Below are 20,456 nucleotides of genomic sequence, written 5' to 3'. Positions count from 1 at the left end.
ATCCGAGAGGCTTTGAATTTTTTTGTCAAAAAAGAAATTTTGTTCTGAATTTGTGCTGTGAAATTTGCAAATTTGTTTTCAACGAAAAACTGGGACTTTTTGTGAGGAATTTGCGAGAATTTCGTGTCTTGTTACCTGCAGTGTGGATTGGATCATTGGATTGGTGGATTTGAAGGTGAGTTGTGGGTGTTTTGATGCATTTTCCAAATTGCTTATCGTTTTCTCGGGGAAAAAACAAAATTCGCCATGAAGAAGTACACCGGAAGGGCCATTGGACATTTCTCCGTGTTCCACGGAGTTTCTATTATTCTTTTGATTCTCTTATTTATTTTTGGGCCTCTTAAACCTTTAATTTGTTGTAAATTTTGCATTTTTAAGCATTAAAAAAATCATAATTTCATATTAATTTGAGGAAATTGTTATTTTTTTTTTTAAATATTTCCTTCAATATTTGTTTCTTTTATTTTTTGTGTTTTTTATTTAAATAAAAGGTATTAAAGATAAAAGCTCTTGCGATAAAGATTTTTTTTACCAATAAAGTAAATTAGCTTGTATGAAACAAATAGGAAAAATGCAATGGAAATTCATAGGATTATTCAGCTACTTTTACCCCAATGTAAATTGGCAGTTTGTTGTAGGGTGGTGAAGAAGAAGAAGAAAAATTAAATGGCAAAAAAGAGTGCAGAAGAGAAAATTCGTGAATTATGGTGAAAATTTGTAGGTATCGTGCGTGGAAAAAGGTGTGAAAAGTGTGTGAATGTGAAGGGAAAAGGCTTTTCAATTGTTTGCAAACACCAAGAAGGTCAAAAAGAGTGCAAAACATTAATTTTCCACGAGAAAATTGAAGAAACATTAAAAAATGTTTCTCTTTGTGCTTTTTTTGGAAAATGTGAAAATGCGAGAATTTTGGGGGTGTGTGCCCCCGGAAATTGGGGCGCAGAAATGGACTTCCTATATAGTAAAAAAAAGAGAAAATATATACACATATATATATACATCCGTTAACCTATATTCGGCCATACTGCATTTCATGGCGATGCGCTTTCGCGTTTCACTTTGTCAGATTTTTTGTGTGTGCGGAAAATCCTAATTATCTTACACCACAAAGAAACAACAACTTTTCCGCCTTTTCAATCCTTTACAGTGCAACGCATAATTTTCCTGATTTTTCTCAACAGTAATCTTCATCTTACACGAAAAACGTGTTGTAAGAAGAAATTGAAAACGAAATTTCGGCACAGGTCACAAGTGAGACAAAAGATAAGGATAATATGTGTGGTGAAATGAGAGAAAAGACCTTCCTATGCAAAAAAAAAAGTTATCTCAAAATCTGAGCAATCGATTCTGAAAGTTTTCTTTTTTTGGAAACTTTCTTCATTTTCAAAAAAAAAAAAATAATTAGGGGAACCTTGGGTAGAAAGATAAATGAAAAAAAAAAAATCTTATTTACATTTTAGCTGTGATTCTTTGGCAAAAAGAAAAGTTTTGTAAACTTTGTGAATTGTTCTTTGCGCTTAACCCTTTCATTGAAATATTGACCTTTCCATCGCGATAGGTGACCTTTCACTGCAAAAATGTCTTCAATCTGTTCTTTAACCTCTTCTTTGTAAATTCAATGCATTAAACATGCTTTAGAAATGACTAAATTGTAAGAAAAAAATAATAAAAGAGGTTTATTTGATCAAAAATCTTTTATTCTTTTTCTGATAACTAGACTGTTATTAAAGATTTTGCCAGTTGGTATTTTTAAATTATACTTTACCGAGGTTTAGAAGAGAAAAAACAAAAGATTAAGTGTTCCAAAAATCGTTTAGAAAATTCCTCAAGAAATTCTGAAATTTTTTTTGCGACATGGCTGGGAAAATATTTTATCCACAAAATTGCAAGATTTTGATAGCTATTGGTGTTGATTCTGTCAAATATCTTCCTTTTCCTTGAAAGGGATTATAAAATTTTGACATTTATTAGTATTTTTAAATCCTTCATTCGACAAAAGAAGAAATGAGTTGTCTTAAAAAATTTTTTAAAAAGGTTTTCAGGCCTTAAAGAAGCAAACTGTCAAAATTTTATAACTGACAAAGAAAATAAAAAGTTTTTTAACAGAATCAACCTTATTTATTCCAAAATCGACTCCATATTGTTTTTTTAAGTTTAGGTCAGTATATGTCACTCTCTGGCCCTTAAAGGGTTAATGCATTTTATTGATTTTTGAATAAATTGACAAATGAATAAACTTGGTCATTTCAAGAACAATTTAAACGTTGATAAATTCCTCACAAAAGTCAGTTTATGAGTTGTTTTAGTGATCTCTATAAAGACAATTTCATTATTTAACACATTCCAAACCTCTGTAATCCTGATTGACCCACTTAGCCCCATGAGCTGTCTTTCAGACAAAATGTACCTTCACGCGGGGAAATTTGTGCGAAGATATCGGAAAACTGCCAAAAAATTCCGAATCAGTGCATGCCAATTAGTCACGAATAGTTTGAGAATAAAATGCCTTATTTTAATGAAAATAAAATGAAAAAGTATTAAAATGTTACAAAGAGGAAGAGGCATAATACATTCATAATTTAGTTTTGTTGCACAGTGTATATGAAAGCTCATTGTGTGCACTTTGCTCCCGTGTGTAGGTATGTGATTTTTAGGCCATCTGACTAGACGGTCAGACTACAATGTTTTTACTTTACTACAACACGACATGCAGAGAGATTCATGTAATAGTAACGTATAGTACCTAATACTTTATTCCTTAAACCCCAAAAGCCTGTGTCGCCATGTGTTAAGTATGTAATGCAATGCTATGTAGGTATTATGTACATAAAGGAAGAAGTATCTTCTTCACACAAAAGTTGTCGCAATAACTTGACCTCTCACATTTATTTTATTTATTGCTCAAAAAGTGGCAATAAAAGTTTTTCTCTTCAAGTTACGCGGGAGAGAAGGAAATTTGTTGCTATTATAGCCTCCCCCCAAAGAAAAAAATCGATTGTTGAATTCTTTTGTAATTAAAAATGCTGCCAAGAACATTTTTCTCAAGTTGTCTGTCTCGTTTGTAATGTAATAAATGAGAGTAAAATGTTGAATGATTTCTACATAGAATGTAATGCAATGGAAATGAATGTTTTAAAAGGAAAGAAAATTGTGGAAAAACTGAAGAAGAATTTTCCTTTTTTCTTGCAGGAAAACAAGGATGAAATTGGATGAGAACAAGTGTTAAAATAAACAGTTTTATTGTTTTAAACTTGATCTGTGAGAATCCCCAGATTTAGCAAGTTATATATATACAACATACAAAGAAACATATAGGCGTATATATATATTTGTGGTCATCGAATAATTAGAATCGAAAAAGCAAAAAAAATAGCAAAATCTTGAGACACCACACCGTGAAGAAGAAAAGTGTCTGAGAAGAAGAAAAACTTTTCAAAATATATCGTATACAAGCAAATATAGGTATATAATAGTGTGTGCGCGAGATTTTCTTTAAAAGATATATTTTGCGAAAAGAGCGAGAAGTGAATTTTCTTGTTTTAATTTTTTTCTTGCTAAATAAAAACGTCGCGCGCGCATTCTTTGGCTGAACAACTGAATTTTCACACATCAAAACCCCCCCGCGCCCGGCTCAACCCATCAGTTTCACGTACAGCGAACAAAAGCCCAGATTTTTGTTGTGCGACCACAGAGGAAGGAAAAAAAGACTTCTAAAAAAAAAGAAAATTGAAGCGCATAAGCTTTTTTCATTTTATTTCGGCTACTGCACAGCATTAAACCGGATATTTTTCTTCGGCAGTGGTAATTGAGAATCAAAAGGGTATGAAATTTATTTTACTCATGGCATAAACTCTCTCACTGATGAGTTATGTTTTATGTTGATCTTGTTTTAGCTCTTGTTGTACAGCATGTTTATGATGAGAGAGGGGGGCTAACGATGCTATGTGTACACACTCACAATTTGTGCTCCGGTTCCCTCTTATATTTCATTTATATATTTTCCATTGAACAATCTTCCCAAAAAAAAACTAGTACTTAACCCTTTTTATTTACCTAACCCATTAAGGTCCAATGAGTAGTTTTCTCAGCAAAAAATTGATGATTTTTCATAAAGTTTCCTGAATAAGATTTTCCTTTGAACCTAGATGGGTTTGACTTTTTAGACTCTAAAATTATTCTAGATTCTTATTCAGTCTGTAAAAGGGATATGTTCTGACCTATTTAGATGAATTTCTCTTTCGGAAGTTTTGTGATACAGTGGGACCCCAGTACAACGACCACTTGGTTATACTACTCTCGCGCATGGAAAATAATGAGTGTGAAGAGTACATCCGAGTGGTCGTTGTACTGGGGTCCCACTGTAGTTAATTCCGACAGTTATGTAAGTTATGAAAAATTGTGAAAACTTTAAAGATTTTTGAATTAAAAGTCTCATTTTGTTTTATTTAAACTCCCGGAAAATACTTAGGGGAACGAGACCCAATTCCGACCTCCAAAGGTCCGCGCAGAATGAGAAAAAAATGGTATAAAATAGAGAGCAATATTTTTAAATTTGGTATCATCTTAAAGACCATTTTATGCTCTTTTTACTCTCTTACTTACTACATTAAAAGTTATATCAGTTTTAAGTAATAGCGGATTAAAATAAGGTCGAAGGAGGTCGGAATTGGGCCAGGTTGTCCTGAGTTTCAAAGATATCCTTTCTAAGATTAACCATAAAAGGGAAAAAAATAAGTATTTTCCAGAAGTTGAATATCTTGAGAATGATTTGTCTAAAAAATCTACAAAAAATGTTCTAAGATCTTGAAAAAAATATGCTTTTTGATTATTTAAAAAGATTTATAAAATAAGTGAATCTAGGGATGGAAAGTAATGGGTTAAAAGAAGGTATAAAACCTTTTTTATTTAACGAAGAAAAATTCCCAATTTTATGTATTTTTTTTTTAACACAAATCCCCTCTTATCACTGCAATATGTGTGAGTCATTCAGTTTTGATTGGAAATATTTATTATTTATTTTTTTATTTATGTTTTTCACACACACACAACTTGCATTCCCTACCATAATGCACGCACATAAAAACATCTAATCTATATAAAAGATTTTTATGGGTGATTGGTGTTCAATGATGCTTCATTTAGGGTAATCATCAATGTGTTCAGTGAACTTGTTTAGAAAGAAAGAACGCTGTGGGCAAATAATAACAAAACATATAACTGAAAAAAAATATCCTTCCAATATTGTACCAAATAAATCAAAAAATATTTCATATCGCGTGACGTTCATTCAGTACCTACAAATCTACCTTAAAAAAATTGCTATTGGTGTATAAATTCATAATCGAAATAATGAAAAATAAATAGTAAAAGAAGTAAATAAGAAGTAATGTAGAAAATTTTATTGCTTTCTTCCAACATGAAAAAAATGTACAATAAAATGCATCTTTTGCCACCCTTTTTTTGTTCACGTTTGAAGCTTGAAAACATGATAAACAACTCATCCATGTTTTACGTACAATTAATTTTCACTGGTGCAATTTTGATTTAAAAATAATACAAATTAATTAAATTTTTTTCGTGTGTTGTTGCCTCAGACTTGCCAAGTAAAGGAAAAGCATAAAAACAACAAAAGAAAAGGAAGATTGAGTGAAATGGCAGCACCTAATCCCCAACTTGACGCACAGCTCTCCACGGCCCCCAAATATGGGACACTTATTCCAAATCGAATTTTCGTGGGTGGTATAAGGTAAAAAAAATCTTTTATCGAATTTAATGCATTTTTAATTGAATAAAAAATATTCATTTTGCAATAGTGGAGACACAACAGAGTCTGAATTATGCCGAGTTTTCTCAGCTTATGGGAATGTCAAGTCCACGAAAATTATTGTTGATCGTGCAGGTGTGAGCAAAGGTTACGGTTTTGTAACTTTTGAAACAGAACAGGAAGCACAGCGGCTACAAAGTGATGTAAGTTGAGAAAATATACCCAATAATATATATTTTTATTGCTAATAATTTTTATTACTTGATGGAAAGCTCAGAAATTGTGTTTTTGGGCTATAAAATGGTCAGTAATGTGGGGAACACCGGATCTATATAACTTGTGTTATCTTTGAAGTGTAATAGTTAACAATTGGAGAGATTTTATTTATTTTTAGTGTTTTTTTTTTTAATAGAAAAATAAGGGTTTGTGCTTATAATCCTATTAGCCTTCATTAAACTTAAATTCTTCTCAGGAAAGTAGCTAGAAAATTCTTCAAGGATTTGTTTACGGAAAATTCATTTATTAAAAGGTTTTTATTGATCGAACAATTAAAAATTTATCAAAAAAAACATATTAGTAGAGATTTATGAAAATTAATATTTATATTTGAATTATTAATTTAAAATAGTTTTTGCTCAATTTCTAACGTTGCGTAATTTATTTTCCAACGTTTATTTTTTGTCTATGATATTAGATATTTTATTTTAGAACTAAAAATTTTAACCAGAATATCTGATCGAAAATCCATTGCTTTAACGTTATTTTAAACGAATTCTGAAGTAGCATTAACCCTTAAAACTTTGACCTTAATTTTCTTTCAATACAAAAATTTTCTTTTAATGATCTTAACGTAACAGAACTTCCCTACACATAGATGTAGAAATCATCACGAAATGTTAAATAAATTTCAGTTCTGTGGCTATTGCTAAAAGTCGAATAAATAATAAATAAAAGTCGGTTAATAAAGCAAGAATTTAAAATTCTCTTAATAAATTTTATTGGTTATTTGATTTTTGACAAAACGGTTAAGAGTTTTGGTTTACATAAATTAATTTTCAATAGATTCTCTACAGTTAAAGTAAAAATATTAATTTTTAAGGTGTTTTAATAAATAATTTTAAATGGTTTTTATAACTTTTTTTTTTCAAGCAAAAAATAATTTTATTGGCTACGCTAGCCCTGCTACTGATCCTTGTTTTAAAGACACAAAAAAAACAATTTTCATTATTAATTTAGCTAAATAATATTATATTATTTGAAATCATTAAATACTCTTTATTTAACCTTACAAAATAAATTAAAAAAACGAACAAATTAGCATTTCAAATTTTCTTTTATTCTTAAATAAATATTCAGTTTGCATTAAAATATTTTATTTGTCAATTATTGGCATTATTGGATGAGAAAACTGAATAGTAGTGGAAGGAAATTTTAATTTCATCAATAAAATTAATAAACAATGAAATAAAATTAAAGAAAATATTGCCAAAAATGAGCACTCCGGCGTTTACCGCATATTGTATAATTTATTAATTTGCAAAATCAAAATGAATAATTTCTCACTTTTTTTTTGCATTAAATTATTTTTTTTGTGTAAATATGTGTTGTTGTTGCTTTTTCCCAGGGCGAATGCGTTGTGCTGCGTGATCGCAAATTGAACATAGCACCGGCTATAAAGAAGCAATCCGTTTGCACAACAAATGGGGCGATTTATTACGCAGCAACACCCCCAACACCAATGAGCAATATGCCTATCGATCAATTTGCCGCTGTGTACCCTCCAGGTAAGATTTTTCCTTGTTGTCACTCTTCTCTTATTTTATTTGTTACAATAAAATTGCGATTAAATGGGGAGGGATCAACTGTTCACATATCGTTTGAAATTTAATTTTCTTCTTCATTTTATTGTAGGTGTGCCAACATTATATCCGCCATCGATGCCGTACCAACCATTTTATCAATACTATAGTGTGCCAATGGTAAATAACAATAACCTAATAGTATGTATTCTTTTTTGTGTGGTTACTATTTATCGTGCTTCCTTATTTTTTCTACATATATTATTGCTCCATTTATATAGTCAAAAATTTCTTCTTAAAAAAAGTTCAAACAAACAAAAATATTCAACACAAAAATACCTATTCTCCTTTATCAAGAATATACCTCAATGGTTTTTTTTTCAAATGTAATGAAAACACTGTGTCTTCTGCGCGAGAATAAAAAAAGAAAATGATGCCACATTGCGACGAGAGAAGCTAAGAATATTCCAAGGAAGTTTACAAAGAAAAAAATGAAAGAATTTTTTAATTTATTTATTTTTTGAAAGTAGAATTGAAAAATTTCTTTTAATTAATGTGTGTTTTTTTGAAAATTAATTTTCTTATTTATTGTATTATTACTTTTTATTTTCTAGTAGCAACGCTTAGAAAAATGAAAATGAAGAAATCGTTATTGGGACGATGAAAATCTCCTTCACACTCACACAAAAAATTGATTTCATCTCGCGCGAAAAAATAAAAAAAAAAATAAAACGAGTTCAAAAGGATTTTCTTGGCGGATGTTGAGAAAGTATTTTTTATATTATTATTATTTTTATCATAATCTACCATTTCGTTTTTTTTTTCTTACTATTTTTCTGTTTACATTTGTTGGCACTGTGTATATAGTGTTGAAAATTTAAAAAAGTTATTTATCTGTTGTTTTTTTTTTTTTTAATTGGTAGCCTGTGCGGGGAGTTGCAAAGCTTTTTATTTATTTTTAATTTTGGTTTTTGGGTATTTAATACATAATAATTAATTTTATTATATTTTGTAAACAGTAAAAACAAACAAGAAAAGAAAGTAATTTGTGCCGTGGGGATTTTTACTAATAATTACTCTTGAGTATTTATGTTAGAGTTGCCTATTTTTGTAATTTATTCTCCTCTAAAAATACTTGACGTATACAAATTTATTTTCCAACAACTTGCCAAAATCTTTGGCAAAAAAGAAAGAGAATGATGCATTAAATGCACAAAGAGAGCTCTCTGACAAAGTATGTATTCAAGTACAATATATTTCTTTTTAATATTTAGCTTTTTGGTTAACATTCATTGTTTCTTTATGAGTTGATTTAAAAAGAAATTGAAATTAAAGTTAAAAATTATTGGATGAGAATGGAGATGAGAGAAAGATCTTTCTCTTGTGGAATATCGCAAGTACCTCCACCACAATGGATGTTTAACACAGTGCAGGTAAAATGTGTTGATGTAGAATAGATTTTTCTTTTATTTTTCTTTTTCCTTTATTTAGTTTCTCACAAAATTTTTTTTTCCACATTTTAAAAATACAAAAGTTTATGTAAAATGTTGATTCAGAGTTCTAAAATGACAAAAAGAGCAAATATTCCTATTCTTTTATTGCTTTAACAGCTTTATTTGACACAGAGAGAGAGAGTGAGAAGATTTCAGGGATTTGGGAAAGAGTTATGTAATTTATTGGTTTGCAGAATTGTTCTTTGTAGATTTTTTGTCTTAATTGATTGCCATCAGTTGGCGTAAAGAAAAGGATTTTCCTTGATCTTCTTTTTCCACTGACGCGTGAAATCTGTAGTAATCCGTAACTTCCCGTAGTTAAAACTAGATGCAAAAAAAGAGAGAAAACCCCGTCAAACGTTAATGATAAAAAGATGAAAATTTGGTAAAATAAAATTCAATAAAAGTAGTAAAACAACTGATTTGTGTGGAGAAAGTTAAGAGAAAGGACATTCAAGAAAAATCCACTGCGAAGTCGAAAGCTTTGGCAAAATTGCTGAGTCTTTTTTATTGGGTGATAGTAATTTGCACAAGTGATTACCAGAAGTCACGGATTTTCACAATTTTCTTTGATCATCAACTTCTGTAAGACAATGAAGGATACCGGGGCTAAAGAAGCAAATAAGAGTACAGGAAGGGATCAAAATATCGTAGAAAGAAAGTGATTTTGGGGAAAATTGCAGGGCGAGAAAGGAGTTTATTCATTTCTCTATGCGAGAAAACCTTTTATCCAAGAAAATATTCAGGATAAGATGAGAATTTTCCAGACTCATTACTTTCAAACTAAATCAGTTTTCCTAAAAGTGCGAACAATGACGTCACAATTTGGTTTCTTTCAATGCATTTTATGCAAATAAACCTTGACAAAGAATAACCAAAAGTAAATAACCCCTGTCGAGATCTCACCAGCTTCTCTCTGTGAAATTTTAACTTACCTTCTTCCCTCACAAATGTTCTTTCTTTCTGCTTTTCTTTACGTTCCATCCTCAAAAAACGATTTTTATTGTACTTTTCGTAGCTTTAGTTATTCACGTTTTATTTTCTTTGTATTTTCTATTGGAAGCAATACTAAAATCTGTCTCTTTTAAAAGTAAAAATTAAAAAAAAAGACCTTTCTGTGATTAAAAGGAAACTCCTAAAGATTAAATAAGGAAGCACCTTTACACTTTTGCTTAATTGAACTTTTGTGCTAGAGCGTTAATTCTTTGAAAAAAAAATGGAAATTACTTTTTCACGTTGTCCTTTCTTTCTTTTCGAAATGTTACAGAATGTTCCCACTATTTGGCCTCAAAACTACCAAGGTAAGAAAATTTGTAATTATTCTTTTTAATTTAATTATATTAATTCTAAATTTGCCTTTCAATGTAACCTGCCATTTATTTTTTTCTTTTTAATCTCCTAATGCCCAAAAGTTTATAATTTTATCTTTTTAAAAGAAAAACAAGAAATGAAAAAAAATCTATGGTGTGGGAAAGAATATTTTAAAAAGAAATATATTTTATTTATTTTTCTTCTTTATTTCTTATTCTTTTTAGGTATCTATCCGTGTTAAAGGGAGATAGATCGAGAGAGGGAGAGAGTGCGGGTGAGAGAGAAAAAAAACCAGTGATATTTGTATCAACTTCAATTAATTGATACCCCCGAAAAATTACGTGTTTGGTCGAACCTTGCACGGTCATATTTTTTAGTCAAAGTAATTTCGAGTGTTTTCTCTGACTCGAAAAAAAAGCAGAAAAGAAAATTTCGTTGAAAAGCCGCAAACAATGTGAGCTACGTAAGTGAATGTTAAAGAAGAAGATTGAAAAGAAAAAAGGAAACATGCATTGTGTGGAGAATAAGTTTATTTATGCGGTCGCACCAAAGAACAAAAGAAAAAAATGTTATTAAACATTTTCTTTCCTATTCTTCTGATTAAAAAAAATATTCAAATTATTGGATTTATGTTTGTGTAAAATGGAAGAGAAAATTGTTTATAAATTTCATTTTGGAAATTATATATTATAAATATATATATTTATAATCTAGATAATATAAAATATACAACAAAGAAAAAGAATAAAATTAAGTAAATTACACAAGATAAAAAAAAAACACTCAACATATAGGAACATTATAGAGAGAGAAAAAAGGTGAGAAAACAACTATTGAAAGCTACAAATTGTTAAAACATATATAAGCATACTATATACATTATGTATATATAAACACGTATAAGTATATTTTAAAAACAAAAAAAAAGAAGAAAAAAAGAAAGTAATTTACATAAAACATATATATTCTAGGAAAATATAAACATATACATACTAAAAAAAATGAAAAAATACATAAATAATAAAAAATAAATAAACATCCAAATATCTAAAAAAAAAAAACGACATAAACAATCAGAATAATCTGATATTAATTATACATAATATTTATCAAATACTTCTTTTTTCCAGATTGAAACATTCTCCTTTTACCCCTCGATGGTTTATTTGAAAAAAAAACAATTTTTACTCTTTTTGTAAATTTTTCCGTTAAAAATTGTTTAATTTTTTAATTTTGAAATTTAGATTTAAAAAAAAACTCAATAAAAGAACATACGACTGCACGTACTTGAAGTTCAACTACTGTGGCAAAGATTTTATTGGTAATAAATAAAAATAATATTAAAAGAGAAGAAAAACTAAAGATTACCATCAACTAAATACAATTAAATGTCAATTTTAATTAAAAGAAAAAAACATGTAAAATTAACTTTTGACATTAAATTATTGCATAAAATATACAATTAAATGAAAATAAAATGATATATTTCTAACATGTTTTGTTGCATGTTATGGAGGGAAGACGAAAACAAAAAATTACCCATTAACTGAATATTATACCAAAATAAAAGAAAAAGAAAAAGCAAAATATATACAACAAGTTTTAGTTTAAAAAAAAAAAAGAAAATAGTTAAAACTTCGTCAAAGTAAAACACGCGTGGGGAAGGAAAAGCAAAAAAGGTGATAAAATGAGTTAATAGTGTGGGATATAAAGTGTTGGAGGTTTATTTATTTTTTCTTCACATATTTCTGTTTTATTTATTTATCTTTTGATACTAATAAAAATTATTTCATCGAATAAATTAATAAAAGCGAAGGTTTAAACATAAAAGCAAAGGTAGTTTGGGTAACAAAAAAAAAAGAGAATTAAACTAATATGGTGCCTTTAGCAAAATATACGGCGGAAATAATTTATTTTTATGCTAATAACCTCGTTCTTTTCACATATTTCTCTCGTATTTTTCGCCTTCTTTGCTCGAATGTTTTTTAATTGAGAATAAATAAAATGTAGAAACCTCTCGCAATTTACATCCTACAGTAGAAAATCATATTTTTAGAATTTCCAGAGAAAAATATTTTCCTTTCAATTCTGCTGAACTTGTCAGCAAAGGAGTCTATTCAGCCATATATGGGGTTGTCTTGGGTCATGAAAACAATATTGATCCGAATGATCTTTTTGAGAATCACAAAAGGATAAGAAATCGCCAAAAGAACTCAACTTTTTCAATTAGGATCACGAAGAAAATAACCAGCAAATATTTTATACAAAATGCTTACAAATTGGCCACCATTACCAATTTTGTCCCTTTGAAATATTTAAAAGGACAAAATGGGTAATGGCTGTCAATTGTTGGGTATTTTGTATAAAATCTTTGCTTTCTATGTGATCCCAGTAGAAAAAAAAATGGGGAGTTTCTTTGAATATTTCTCATTATTCTTTGTTTCTCTACCTGATTATGCAAGTTGATATTGTTTTCTCGGCCCAGGACAACTCCCAAATGTAGATGAATAAACTCCTTTTGTTAATTCCGTGATGGTTCTTTTTACTTCCGTTTTATTTAATTGTTTTTTACTTTGAGATATGTACCTAAATATCTAAATAACGACCTATTAAACAATACTAAAAAAAAAATCTTAGGATGAATTCTAAATTGTGGACTTCAATAGTGAAACTAGGAAGAACTAGCTAGTTTGAATTGAAAATTCCGGTGAATAAAATGGATCAAATATATCAAAATTAATTTGTTTTTAATACAAGTTTTGCTCTAATAATGTTTTTCTTTTTTTTTCTCAGGTTATATAGTATCAAGAACTCAAAATGCGTGTTGTTAGTTCAGCGTCTACTTTAATTCTAAAGGTTTTAACCCAAGGGGTTAATAAATTCACATTTACATGACAGTTTAAAAAACAACTTCATTTAATTTCCAAAAAAAGTTAAATTTAAACTTCTAATTTCGATAAAACAAAGTTAAATTATTTCAAAGAATAGGGGTTGTTAATATTTTTTTTTAACCTAATTCCACCCCTCAGGTCCTTAGCTCGTAGAGCCGATTTCGGACCCAGGTATTGCCTTAATGGCAACATAGCTTACTAGTACATTAACACAAGTACACTAGCAGAAAAAACATTAGAAGTAATTTAAAAAAAAAACTTTCATTTGAAAAATATAAATTTTTGCTTTGAAATATTAGATCCATTTTAGACTCTATTGAGAAAATGAAAATGAGTTTTTCTTACAGAACTCACCACATGTTGTATTTCAGACTAAATACAAAATAAAATTTATTTTACAGGCTGCATTAATATCTTATTGATGCAGTGTGTGTATATTTGGAATATCGATTAGGAAGCTCTAAAATAGAGAAGAACAAAAAAATCCCCTACAAACTTTAAAGAAAATATCAAAAAGAAAATTATTTAATACATCTTAATGGACAAAAAAAAGCTAAACTATATTTAGTCTTAAAGCAAATAAATAAATTTATTATTAATAGTAAAGACCTCTCAAATCATTACCTTAATTTTCAATTTCTTACATTTAAACACACACAAATGAAATTCTTCACTGAGATGAAATTTATCTCAATGATTGAAATTGCAAAAAAAAACATATTTACCATGAAATATATACATTAAAAATATATATAATGAAAAAAAAATATTTCTATCAATAAAAAAAGTCAAACTATATAGATAAAAAACAGATGAGAAAAAAAAGAAAAATATATTATAAATAGAATGAAAGAAAAAATGAAATAATAAATGAAAAAAAAAAAGTGAAAGAGAATGTTAAATACCAAAACACATTTCAGAAAGTTTTTAGATTTAAAAGCAATACAAGTCTCGTGAATAAATATATTTCAAAACAGAAATATAGAAAAAAAACAAAATGGACGACAGATGGTGGTTTTTTGAAATAAAAAAAAAATAACTTGGTGATATTTTGAAATATAAAATATATTGATGAAAAATAAAAACAATTCATAGTAAATAGTGAAGTAGGTATATTATATTAAATGAAAATAATATATTAAATAGGAAAAAAAGAGAAACAAGAAGTAATATAAAATGCAATGTTAATTTATCAATACACCTTTAGCTCATTTTTTTTTTTTAAATTGTACATTATCTATTTTATTTCTTAATTCTTATACGTAATAAATTATTAAAGATTACATTGTGTCATTATCTCCTTATATATTATTTCTGTTATTAATATACCCAACTGTGTGAAAAACAATCGCCAGTTTAGAGAAATGTTTTATTGAAAAAAAAAATGGAGAAGAAGCAAAAAAACATTGTTTGCAAAGAGATGAAGTTTTTTTGTTTTTGAGTTTTTAACTTGCTGAATTGATCATACAAACACAACTCATTGGTAAAAGAAAATAATATATAATATAATTTAATGAAATGACAATAATTTAGTAAGATATATAAAGAAAAAAAAAGAAGAGAAGTTGAAAAAATCGCAACTATAAAAAAAATAACAACTAAGAAGTCACTAAAAATGAGATTATTTTATTCCTCCCCTATGTATTTAACTTTATCTCTATAACACTATTAAAGTAAAATTAAAAAAAAAATGATGTCGATCGCATGTCTTTGGTGTGGATTTTATTGTTAGGAGGAAGAAAACCAAGTAAAAAATATTAATTAAATAAAAAGAAATCATTTTGGATTTTCTTTCATTTAATAGAGAGATAGAAAAAGAAAGAAAGCATAATGGACATGAACTGCCAAAATACGTAGATGAAAAATAAACAAAACAAAAGCATCTCCGGAAAGACTTGATCATTTATTATTATGTACATTTTTCTTCACTAATTAAATATTATATTATTTCTTTCATTATAAATTCTTTTAATCGTGTAATATATAATTTATCATCTGTTGAAGGAAATCTAATTTATTTTGAGCGAGAAATAAAAAAAAGCAAAAGAAATAAAATTAGAGAACAATAATTAGGCGGAAAAATGACTTGATTAGTAATAAATTAAAAGAAATATTAGTTTATATTTAGTGCATGCATAAAATATACAATTAAATGAAAGAAAAAAATATAGACATGGTTTCATATTGTTTTTAAAAAAAAACTTAGTTTTTCATATTAATAAATTATATTGAAAAGGAATAAAAAAATGGAAAAAAGTCTAGATGTCGATATCAAATTATATAACTTTTTATAATCAAAGAAAAATGTCTCAACAAGTGCAGAGAAATCAAAGCACATACAAATTATATATATTACAAGAAAAAGTATATTTAGATGCGTAAGAAAATATAAAATGAAAAAAATTACTAGCAAATATTTATAAAGAAAAAAAAGAAAAATAATTGTAATAAAACATTATTATACTATTTAGCGGTTGTGGCATCAGGAAATGAAAAATACTCCGCGTGAGAAGTTTTTCTTTTGATTTTTCCTTGGAAAATTATGAACACTTTAAAAAAAATTAATGGGTTTTTTTGGAAATGAATTTCAATTGAAGTTTAGATTTTATGGAGCTTTTATTGATTTTAATAACTTTGGGATTTTTCCTGATTTTTCCAGAGATTAATGATAAGGTGTTTGATCAAATAAAACATAGGGGAGAGCGGGGCTAATAAAGTCACTTAAGGGTTTGGAAAAGGCTTAAAATATCATATTTCCTATCTAGATAGAACAAAATGATCTTAGAAAGAGTTGTAGGGCAAGAAATATCCTAAAGAATTGGACTATACATTTCGCTTTATCTATTTGGGAAATATGATATTTTGAGCCTTTTCTAAACCCTTAAGTGACTTTTTTAACCCCGCTCTCCCCTAATCATTACCAAAGATTTTGGCGTAATATCACACTTTCTTTAAGAGAAAGCCCCTCAAAAGTTCTTAAGCCATTCAGTCACGTAAACAAGTTTCAATCAAAATTTTGGAAAGACTTCAAAACATTTTTTTTTAAATAATTTCCCGCAGTATTTATACTTAACCCTTTAAGGACTTAGAAGTGATTTTTGAAATGTATTTCTTGATAATATTTTTCAATAACTTCTTTGTCATTTTAAAGCTAAAGGATCACCTTTCAAGACTATTTTTTGGATTCGTCTAACATATTTATTTATAATCAATTTTTAGGTTAAACCAGATAGACCTTAAAGATCAAATTGTTAGATTTTATTAATAGTTTTTTTTTAAATCAACAAACGGTTAGAAATGAAAATCTCAATTAACCCTTTCGTGTCCGTTTGGGTGATATGTTGGTCGAACGTGAAACATTCTTCCAAATACTAAATACGTAAGTTTACGGAGAAAAGCCCATAGAAGACTTTTCGACTGAGAAATGTCTTCTGAAAACATTCGCAAAATAAATCGTGATGAAAACACCACATGTTTCAATATTCTAATGTTTCATTGTAAAAGCGAAAGGTTTAAAACATCAAGGGTTATGAAATGTTTCAATAAATGTCAAAATATGGAACAGAACTGACAAATATGTTTTAGAATAAACATCAAACGTTAGAATTGCACGAAAGAAATGTCAAAAGCAGCTCATTTCTATTACAACCGCCGTTAATTTGATTTAGTGGCTTTAATCTTCATAAAATTTAACGTTTTATCGTTTTTCTTCCTGGAGGATTTTTCTGACCACTGTGGCCAATTAGATGTTTTTTAATTCGTCAGAAAATTAAAATCTATTTAACATTTTTGCGATTAGGTAATATCAATTGCTTCAATTTCGCCGAAAGAAAACTTGGGAAAACATTTTCTTTGTGAGAAAAATTAAGATTAAAGTTTTGAGGTTAGAATCATCGATCCTCCAAGGGTTAAATTAAAGAAAATTGTTTTTGAAATTGCTCACATTTGCCTGCGGAGACTCGGGTTGTTGAGAAATCTCAATTAAAATTGCTTTTTTTTTCTCAGGCAATGCTAAATTATTAGAAATTGAAGAAAAGATATCATTTCAATTCTAAGTCAGCGTACGAATGATCCCTGAATGGATTAACCAAAGGATATTTTTTTTTCAAAGGCATAAGATTTAAACTTCAATTTTGCATTTTCAAAATGTAAAATAAACCTATCCCATTGATCTCAAGAATAAAAGAATTCAAAAAGAAATCCTTAAAGTGTTCGCACAATGCGGTTTTTTTTAAATAATGAATTGAATGAAAAGCATTTTCAAAGAATGTTGTATTAAAAAAACGTCTTTTTGTTGAGATATTGTTGTGAGACTGGTTGATGGATATACCTACGAAGATAAAAAAAAAATCCTTTACAGAGTAAGATTAATTAAATAAAATTAAATAATAAAAAATGACACCTGAGATATTAAATCCAAACTTTTCCTTATCACCTTCCAATAGAACTCGCAATTCTCTTGTAAAGTACATTGAGTACATTGTTCTCCACGGCCTAAGGAAACTTTTTAATAAGAGCGTGTTGAAGACTTCAGATGATATTAAAGAAGAAGAAAAATAAAACGAAGAAGTGAGAGATGTTAAAGATTTGTTGATCAATATAAAAGTAAATTTGAAAACTTTTTCATGAGAGCAATAATATTAGTAGAAAAAAAATGAAGAAGTTAAAGACAGAGAAAATGAGGATTTTTCCTATTGGAATTTGGAGTTAAGGAAAATTTGGATTTAGATCGACTTTTTTCTGTATTAATGTAATAAGACACCAATTCGAGATATAACGAAGATGGTTTAATACTTAACGACTAAAAAAAATGATATTAAAATGAAATAATGGACGATTTAGGTAAGAAAACAAAAAAAAACTTGTTATCATTTCACTTTCTGAAATGATTATATTGTTATATACATATTTAAATATTAAATAAAGAAAAGAAAACTAAACACAATTTTTTGGAGCCAATCAGAGAAGAATAAAAAAAAACAATTTGTCTGGAACATTTCAATTTTTTTATTCAAAATTTAAAAATTTAGGAAAAGAAAAACGAGATTAAGATAAAAAACATGGATGAGAAAATCCAATTATTGAAAGAATGATAAAAAATATACATTGAACTGTGGAGACATCTATATATTGTAAAAGAATAAAAAAAAGTATAACTTTTATTCATATATGTGATAGACTAAACAAATAAAATATATATTATATTAAACAAAAAGAATGTAATAAGGAAATATAAAAAAAGGAAACTATTCATAAAGGAATATTCTTTAAAAAAAACGCAAAATTATATTATAAAAAAAAATAATATACAATTATTAACAATAAATAGCAAGAGATGGCGGGATAAAAAAAAACGATTATTAATTAGTAAAATTAAAAGAAAAAAAGTAAATAATTTTAGCGAAATGAAACCACAAAATTCTTCCTCCCTCAAAATGGTCTTAGAATGTCATTATAACGTTAAAAAAGACACAATTTTTGAAAATATTTAAGTATCATAATTTAAAAAAATTAACAAAAAAACATGATCAAAAGATTGGATTTTGTTTTTGAATTTTTTTTAGATGAAAACCACCCTGCTCATTAAAAATAAAACCGGAATTTGCAATGTGTCAGACAGTTAGCACAGAAATAAAAAATATTCTAATTACAAAAAGAAATAAAACAAGGAAAATAAAATGTACTTAATAGCCCCCTGTCTAAATTAATTCGCAGACCATTACGGGATAAAAAAATATTGTATTGAAAGAAAAGAGAAGAAAGAATAAAAAGAGAACACTGTAAAGATAGAAAACCTTTATAGGAATAAATAAATTTAAATGAAAAAAAAAAAAAGTTAAATAGTTAAGAACAACATGAAAGGCTGTAATTTTAAGTGAAAAAAAAAACTAATATAAAAAATACAAGTGAAAACGAGTAATAAAACAAAATTTTAACTTTAGGTAATGTAATATTATATTAATAAAAATAAATTAATTGTAAGTCATGAAGAATCAGTAGTTTTCTTTATTTTCTATTCTATTCTTCTAAAAATGTTTTTTCCGCTTTTTTTTTCTCTATTGTCTGTTGAAGCATAAAAACACTGCCAAAGTGCATCGATGAAACATTAGCGTGAATGCTTCATACATTTAAAGAAACAAAAAACATTAAAGTGACGTCATTTTTTGAATTTTTAATAAATCTGGCGTCTTTTACCAGCTATTTCCAGTGGTAAATTGAAAATCATTAACCGCGTGATAAAGGATTTCTCATGCGACGTTTTAACTGCTTTATACCCTCTTCATCAGGTCTAAAAGGATGTAAAAAAAGATGTCTTAATCATGATTCTTTAATTTGATTAAGAGGTAGATTCTGATACAAATCTTTTCTTTTCTTTCTTTACAATTCGTCATTTATAAGTTTTGGTATTCTGGGAAAAATCTCATAAGATTTTGACATTTTATTTTGTTTTCTTTAATCTGAAAGAAAACTACTATTTCAGGGCTCCTTAAAGCTCTTTGTGACTGTTTTTTTGGAACTACAAATTCCTTATTTTACTTTTATAGAACGACAATGTAACGATTTAAGAACACCCATCTGTCAAAATCTTAGATTCAAAGTTGTTAGAAAAGAAAAGATTTTTATCAGAATCTACCCCAAAATTCTGGTTTTTTTAAAATAATTTTGATACATTTATATTTTTTTATGATTCTAGGCATTGAAAAGATAAAAAATTTTGTTGAGAAATCCTTTTATTATTATTTTTTAAATTTTCTACAAGTTTTTTTTTGCGTTTCTTGTATCCTAATTGTTTCCTGAAAGGGTTTAATCTGCGGAAGAATTAATAATTGGCCTATTATATTGATCTGCCTTTTTAGAACCTGAGATATCATTAATTTTTTATATTTATTTATTTTTTAGATAACATTTTTTAATGAATTTAAAGAAAATTAAAAAATCAGTTAAAAGAGAATTTTCAAAAAATTTATAATGATCCATCTCATAAAAATTTTAAGATCAAGAATTAATATTTTTTAACTTTTTGATTTTTTTTCTAAAAATCAATTCAAAAAATTTTCTTCTTACAAAAATGGGTTAATGGTGCTATGCAGGAAAAGAATGTCAAGAAAACATGATCATGACATTTTTTCCTGACATTTTTTTTCATTCCCTCTCACTCCCACTAATGTATTTTCCTATCTTTCGTCTTTCTCCCACGCAT

The 20,456-nt window shown here is 27.6% G+C and overlaps 3 protein-coding genes across 13 annotated transcripts in view; 1 reads left to right on the top strand and 2 right to left on the bottom strand.

Annotated features, from left to right (window-relative positions):
- LOC129791558 (trifunctional purine biosynthetic protein adenosine-3) overlaps positions 1-20,456 on the bottom strand; it is a 1,078,967-nt gene that overhangs the window by 256,595 nt on the left and 801,916 nt on the right. The gene's annotated exons all lie outside the window — the stretch shown is intronic.
- Positions 1-20,456, bottom strand: part of LOC129791559 (potassium/sodium hyperpolarization-activated cyclic nucleotide-gated channel 3) — a 1,048,222-nt gene that overhangs the window by 366,954 nt on the left and 660,812 nt on the right. The window lies entirely within an intron of this gene.
- LOC129791633 (protein boule) lies at positions 15-19,248 on the top strand. 11 transcript variants are annotated; one of them, XM_055829884.1, is made up of 9 exons: positions 15-175; positions 3,187-3,459; positions 3,641-3,817; positions 5,592-5,743; positions 5,811-5,964; positions 7,386-7,545; positions 7,673-7,740; positions 10,321-10,354; positions 10,589-19,248. In XM_055829884.1, exons 4-9 carry the CDS (start codon positions 5,649-5,651, stop codon positions 10,603-10,605), a joined length of 528 nt encoding a protein of 175 aa, XP_055685859.1. In that variant the 5' UTR covers positions 15-175; positions 3,187-3,459; positions 3,641-3,817; positions 5,592-5,648; the 3' UTR covers positions 10,606-19,248. The 11 variants fall into 11 exon arrangements, with proteins under 11 accessions (XP_055685859.1, XP_055685857.1, XP_055685851.1 ...); XM_055829878.1 differs by having other exon boundaries at positions 28-175; positions 7,673-7,761; XM_055829875.1 differs by lacking the exon at positions 15-175 and adding an exon at positions 622-717 and having other exon boundaries at positions 7,673-7,761.

The sequence above is a fragment of the Lutzomyia longipalpis genome, chromosome 3, assembly GCF_024334085.1.
Source record: "Lutzomyia longipalpis isolate SR_M1_2022 chromosome 3, ASM2433408v1".
Classification (NCBI taxonomy): Eukaryota; Metazoa; Arthropoda; class Insecta; order Diptera; family Psychodidae; genus Lutzomyia; species Lutzomyia longipalpis.
This window is presented reverse-complemented; position numbering and strand designations above follow the sequence as displayed.